General features: G+C 45.4%; 1 protein-coding gene across 1 annotated transcript in view; it reads right to left on the bottom strand.

Annotated features, from left to right (window-relative positions):
- LOC116401461 (synapse differentiation-inducing gene protein 1-like) overlaps positions 1-6,913 on the bottom strand; it is a 14,383-nt gene extending 7,470 nt beyond the window's left edge. Inside the window, exons 1-4 of the mRNA XM_031879870.1 lie at positions 6,713-6,913; positions 6,086-6,405; positions 575-992; positions 129-266 (exon numbers count right to left, since the gene is read on the bottom strand). Of these exons, the coding sequence (XP_031735730.1) occupies positions 129-266; positions 575-992; positions 6,086-6,405; positions 6,713-6,913 (1,077 nt within the window). The remainder of the gene's footprint in view (positions 1-128; positions 267-574; positions 993-6,085; positions 6,406-6,712) is intronic.
- Between the last annotated feature and the right edge of the window lie 336 nt (positions 6,914-7,249).

Here is a 7,249-nt window from a genome sequence, read left to right as displayed (position 1 = left end):
AGGCTAGCTCAGGTGTGTGGGCTAGCTCAGGTGTGTGGGCTAGCTCAGGTGTGTCAGGTTAGCTCAGGTGTGTCAGCCTTGCTCAGGTGTCTGTGGGCGTGTCCTCAGGTGTGTGGGCGTGTCCTCACCTGGTGCGACAGGTAGAAGGCGGCGATGCCAAGCGGCCAGAAGCAGCACAGCATGGCGAAGACGCTGAGGCCCAGGTGATCTCTGGGAGGCATCAACAAGAAGGCGTCTTCGCTCTCTGATTGGCTGGAGTATTCACTCTGATGACATCACACAGGTGAGTTTACATGGTTACCTGCAGTGTGAAGACTCTGAGACATTTATCTCTGATGGATGAATTAAATCCTTTATGACACACATCACTGATCTTCTCTGAAACTAAGAAAAGAAGAAGAAGGAGAAGGAGAACATGGAGAAGAACAAGGAGGAGGAGGAGGAGGAGAAGTAGGAGGAGGAGAAGAAGAAGAAGAAGGAGAAGAAGAAGAAGGAGAAGAGGAGGAGGAGAAGAAGGAGACGATGAGATGAAGGAGAAGACGAAGAAGGAGAAGAGGAGAACATGAATCTTCACCTCGAGCTCCTGGAACTCGTCGACGTCGTACGACACCGTGTGGATCTTTGCGTCAGCAAACAGCAGCGCCTCCTTTGTGAAGGAGGAGGAGGCGTCCGGACCCAGCCCCTCGATGAAGGAGGTCTCGCAGCACTCTCCTCCCCCGGCCTCCCCCCACAGGAGGAGACCAGGGGTCGGCGTGAAGTGGGGGTCCGACACCTCCTGCTGGGGGAGGAGAGCGCCAGGGTTCAGGAGCTGAGGAGGACCCCCACCTCCTCCTCCTCCACTGCTCCTCTCCTGAGGAGGAGGGTTCACCACCAGGTGACCTTGATAAACAGGAGCAGAATACACCAGCAGCAGCTCCTCCCGAGGCTCCGCCCCCAGCCGGTGGGTATCGATGAGGCCGTTTGGTCTGCGGCTGTCTCCTCCTCCACCTCCTCTCCACACTTTTCCTCCCTCCATCCCTCCTCTCTCAGAGGAGGTCAGAGGCTGAACTCTGCTGAGAAACAGAAAACAACATTACAACAACAATACAACAATAACAGGGCCCCGTTCCTCGTACGTGGTTCAGCTAAGTCGATCAAATGTCCCATTAGCAGCCTAAATTAACGAGATGATTGAAGTCAGGCTATCTCGGTTTCTCCAAGGCTGATCCTCTCAAACAGTCTCCTTAATTGGACCCAGACGATCAGGATCAGGATAATTGCGCGTGCCCGTCCTACATCAAAAGGGGGAAGCGTTGATCACCGAAACCATGATTTTCTAACAGTACAATGTTAAATAAAGTCAAAGAAAGAGCCTCTTTTTACTCCGCTGACGAGCAGGAGATGATCATGAACGCATATGAGGAATTCAAGACCATAATCACGGCTAAATATAACACCTCCACCGCTGCGAGGGCTAGACAAGAAGCACGCAAAATATCACACACACGTTAAATGCGTAAGTGTTGTAAATGTATCGGCTCATTTTAATGCCTCATCACCCCAATCAATCAGATGATATGTCTTTAAATGAGCTGCTGGCAGTAGGCTTAATGAATGCATCATCCAATGAGATCTATAGCGACAATAATGATCTCAACTCTTTCACAATAAGATAAAAACAAGCCCAAAGAGCATCTACTGATCCTCATTAATATGAGGATATATGTACTGTATGCCCTCATGTATCATGTACTATATATGTGTATATACATGTATGTGTAGATCACCATATAGAACTAGTTTGAATATGTGTGTGAATCTGTGTGTGGGCGGATCAGTGTGTGTGTGTGTATTATTCATCATCACACATTCAATCAACTGAAGCAGTGAAGATCAATAGTGTGTGATTCTCTCTGTTCTTATCATGAGTCCACCTTCATCATGTTCTACAGTAATGATATGCTGGTGTACTAATAACACTGTCATATCATTATGAGTGCTTTAACCCTCATGTATGCAACGCAGCCATCAAGAGGACATGGGAGCAAGTAAACACTAACACACACACATTACTCAGAATGCTGAGTCAGTACAATATGTGCCATGGTGATGTAATGAACACATCCATAAGTTAAATTTTGAACCCTAGCCCTATTTTTAGGCCTCTGCTCAAAAATTGCATACCCATACTCAAGAGAGTCCACAGCTCTAACTACAAGGTCTATTTTAACAATTTTGATGGTTTAATACAGGTAACACTTGTGAGATGTGTACAATTGTGTAAATATTGTGTATATGTTACTGGTTAATAGTGAATGAAGATGGCACACAGCTCAAATTGAAAAAAGTTTCAGGTTCACCTGAAAAAAAAAGCACTTTCATTGAACATTTTTTTTGAAATAATGCAGAGTGAAGCCTAAAAATACTCCACAGTCATAGCACAACAGGGTTGTGGTCTCTCTAAGCTAATTTTACTTAGATTGAGTGAAGCAGGCCAGCATAATAGGAGGTCTGAGTACAGAATTTCAAGCCGAATTCTCATTTCTCTCTCATGCTCTATTCTAATTTTATATACTATATAACTATATATTTCACTTTTTTTATCACTCATATTATTCAATACATCCAAATACACCCGTTAGAAATCATTTTGACAGCAAGGGTGCTCTCAGAGCCTGTTTCTGGCTGTCATCCATAGGATTTTCTCAGTTGCTGTGTGTGTATGGGGCTGTAGCTCAGCCTGTCATCGGTCGATTTCAGTCAATGAGCCCTCCTTAGACGCGTCAGAGTCTCAGGAAGGCGGGTGTCGAAGCGGGTGTTGATTGACAGAAGTTTCAGCGAGTAAGTTGCAAGAAGTGCCAGGTCTCCCCAAGCGTAAATTTCCGTTCGCCGGAAGCCTGACCGCTTGCCCATGGTGGATTGACCCCCTTCCACAGGAAACAGATCTGATGTAAACAGCATGCAGTTGCCATCATTGATTCTAGCTTTGAACTGGATAATTTTCGATGATATTGTCTTCATTTTTCATAAAAAGTGACAAAGAACCAACAATTTTTCCGGTGAAGGGCAGTGCCATTGTACCGTTGTCCACTCACAGCTTCCTACTGGTTTCACGGAGAGAAAAACCGAAGGTATTTATGCGTTCTGTGTCGAATGCTAATGCTAAACGATGTGCGGATTAGCCGGCTAGCTGCTAGCTTCATGGTGCAAATATTGATTTGCAGTACACATAACGGTGATTTTTGCCCAGGATTTCATGCTTTTATGCCACATGTTCTAGATGCTTATACTAGTAGTCTATAGTTGTGTTTGGAGTGTGTAAAAAGTGACTTATATGATAGTGTTGCCCATACGTTGCTGTTTAATCCGGTAAAAAAAAAAGTACACATGTACAATTCTGGCGAAGAATAAGTCCATTTTCCGAACAATATTTTCAGGGGGGCTGAGCCCGAGAGCCCCCAAATGAATAGAATAGAATAGAATAGTACTTCATTCATCCCCAAGGGGAAATTTGTCTGTGGCAGCAGCAAACAGGGTTACACAATAGAATAAAAATATTAAGTGTGTAAAATTCACAATATATACAATGTAATAAAATAGAATAGAATAACCGAGCAGGGCCTATTCGATTTAAGAAGATAAAGTAATAAAAATGCACAGTATATACACTAAGTAGAATCGTATTAAATGAACTGAGTAGGAAAAAATAAACTGCACAAGATCACCAGCAGCTCAACAACAGTGTAGCAGTGTTATAGTCTTGTGTTTGATTTGGCCAGAGGTGATTTATTATAGAGTCTTATAGCAGAGGGCAGGAATGTTCTCCTGTATCGGTCCTTGTGACAGCGGAGCTGAATCAGTCTGTTGGAGAAAGTGCTCCGCTGTCCCTGCAGTAGGTGGTGGAGAGGGTGGTCCGGGTTATCCAATATGGATAATAGTTTCTTCAGTGTCCTCCTCTCCACCACCTCTTCCAGATAGTCTTGTTTGCAGCCAATGATGGAGCCGGCCTTCTTAATCAGTTTATTAAGTCTGTTGGTGTCTCCGGCTCCAATGCTGCTCCCCCAGCAGACTACAGAAGTACAGTGCACTGGCCACAACAGACCGGTAGAACATCTCCAACATCTTGCTGCACACGTTGAAGGATCGAAGTTTCCTCAAGAAGAAGAGTCGACTCCTCCCCTTCTTGTACACAGCGTTGATGTTGGCCTTCCAGTTCAGCCTGTTGTCGATGGAGACACCCAGGTACTAGTACTCCTCCACCATGTCCACGTCCTCTCCCAGAACTTTCACCGGTTGTGGAGTGGGGGAGTGTGGAGTGAAATGGGGGCCGCTCGTCACCAGAAGGTTTATTAAGCGCCAAATAAACTTTTGAGCAGCACGGCATGCAGCGGCTTTCCCCATGTTCTCCGCATCGCCGACACTGTACAACAATGTACCACTCGCAGAACAGCTCAAGGCTGCATCCAGTGTGTGAGACATCAATGCTCGGCTGCAGCGTGTGGTGTTCAATGTATGCTCCAGAAGGTCTGTAAATAAATGATTCCTTGTGGGCAGAATGGATAGCGCTCGTATAGGAAGTCATCGTGATGTGATAACGGATCTTGGCGATGTGGAAGAACTCTCTCCCTATAAAACGCTAATCTAACTAATATCCTCCTTCATCAGTGGATCTCTGAGGAAGGGAGCTGTACATTAATGCAATAGAGGCTTCTTAGTTTGCTCAGCTGCTTTAATGGATCACCGTGTGTCTCACTTTACATGCATTTCTGGAACTCCCGTATAACCCCCGGTATATGCGCAAGCGCATTAGACTACCATATATGACAGGAGCTGCCATGTTTTCCGGGGGAGTGGCAGCTTATCCAGCTACCTTCAGTTAGCCTGCGCTGGAGCAGCTTCAAGCTTATGGATGTGTTGCCATGGTGATTTTGCCAAACTTGCTTCGTGGAACCGAAAAGCCTGATCTACGTCATCTTATCCTGACAAGTATCCGGCTAACTCAGTTAGCCACGTACGAGGAACAACAATACAACAACAACAGAACAACAATATAACAACAATACAACAACAGAACAACAATACAACAACAACAGAACAACAATATAACAACAATACAACAACAGAACAACAATACAACAACAACAGAACAACATTACAACAACAATACAAAAACAATACAACAGAACAACATTACAACAACAGTAGAACAACAATACAACAACAACATTACAACAACAATACAACAGAACAACATTACAACAACAGAACAACAATACAACAACAGAACAACAATACAACAACAACAGAACAACATTACAACAACATTACAACAACAATACAACAGAACAACATTACAACAACAGAACAACAATACAACAACAGAACAACAACACAACAACAACAGAACAAAAATACAACAACAGAACAACAACACAACAACAACAGAACAAAAATACAATAAATATGTTTTATCCTGATCAATACTTTTGATGTTTATTGATCAGAAACACACGATGCTTCCTTAGTGGACAAGGAGACTTGAGTTCATCCTGAAGGAGACATGAAGGATGGACCAGAGGAGGACAGAGAGACACACATCATCTACAGAACCAGAAGAAGGAGGAGAAGAGGAGGAGAAGAAGGAGAAGAAGGAAAATAAGGAGAAGGAGAAGATTTCAGTGACAACCTCAACTTTAGTTTCTGTCAGAGATCTTCTTCATCGTTCATGTTTTCATATCAGAAGTCTGTTTTATTATTATTGTTTTATTGATTTTCACACACACACGCACGCGTGTGTGACCACCCCTCATATAAACCTGGAGACCTCTGCAGGGCCCCGGGCCCTATGTTGAGTACCATGCAGTAGTGAATGCTGATATTTAGATGACGTCATTGTCAACATATTTTTGAACATTACTAAATCAAATAATCCTGCATATTGATGCAACCCTGAGCTTCACGCGCGCACGTGGACGTGTATATCCCGTTGTCACGTGTTTACATGTTTACTCTCCGGTGGGATCCTGAATACCGGAGACTGTAACCGGCTCTGACGTCATCCCGGTGATGCTAAACATGTTGTGTGATCACGACCGCACACACTCACCTCCCAAGGTGAGACACGAGACCCTGCGTCCATCCGTCCGATCCCTCCTCCGTCCTACAGCCGCCCTCAGTGATCTCTGTGCCGGCTACAGGAGCCGAAAGAGTCCCGGTGGGTCTGGATGGTCCGGAGCTCCGAGAGAGAGGAGAGACAGGCGGGCAGGAAGGTGTCCGTCTGACCGGAGGATGGTTCTCCTGCAGTCCAGGAACATCTACCTCCACCAGTGTCCTCAGGGTGGTGGTCCCAGAGGGGCATAGCATGCTGTTCAGACCTGGAGTCGTGCCGTCCTGTATGTCCATCCTGGCTCCGTACACCAGCGGTTCCTGAAGCAGCCAGTGTGAACACGTGGGTTCCGGTCTCAACCATTTAAAACAGTTCCAAGCCTTAAAGAGCGACTGGTAAAAAGGAGATAATCCACACAATTTAAAAAGATTGAAATCCATTAAAAAAGTGCAGTGTCCAGCCCCAGACCAGCTGCCTTCCTTAGAACACAGTCTGTTACCTCTCTCCACACCACATCCGTGTTGGACCTGTGAGATATCTCTGTGAGAACTGGACCCTGAAAGTGGTCACTCTGCTGTCAATGTGCACGAGCCCCTGACCCCCCTCCTCCTTAGGTAGAAAGAGTACGCTCTGAGGGACCAAGTGCAGCCTGTCCCAGAAGAAGTCTGTGAGGATGGCCTGTAGTCTCTGTGTGAGGCCTTTAGGGGGGTCCATGCAGACCAGCTTGTGCCACAGAGTTGAAGCCACCAGATTATTGAAGACCAGAGTCCTGCCTCTGTACAACATCTGTGGCTTCAGACATTTCCACTTAGTCAGTCTTCCCTGCATGTTCTCCACAACTCCCTCCCAGTTCTTCTTTACAATACATTCATTCCCCACATACACACCAAGATATTTAAACCTGTCCTTTTCCAGGTCACCCCCCTGGTAGACCGGGCAGACCCTCCCTCCAGTTCCCCACTGCCAGTGCTTCACTCTTTGCCCAGTTCACCTTTGCGGCTGACAGGGTGCCGAAGTCTTTCACAATAGTGATCAATTTACTGAACTCCTCCTGGTTTCTAACAAAGACCACAAAGTCGTCAGCATAAGCAGATAAAATAAAACTTTTGTTAAAACCCTTTAAAGACTGACCTTCAATGTTCGCTCTGATTTTGCACAACATGG

Source organism: Anarrhichthys ocellatus, unplaced genomic scaffold (genome assembly GCF_004355925.1).
Source record: "Anarrhichthys ocellatus isolate YVR2014 unplaced genomic scaffold, GSC_Weel_1.0 scaffold463, whole genome shotgun sequence".
Lineage (NCBI taxonomy): Eukaryota > Metazoa > Chordata > Actinopteri > Perciformes > Anarhichadidae > Anarrhichthys > Anarrhichthys ocellatus.
This window is presented reverse-complemented; position numbering and strand designations above follow the sequence as displayed.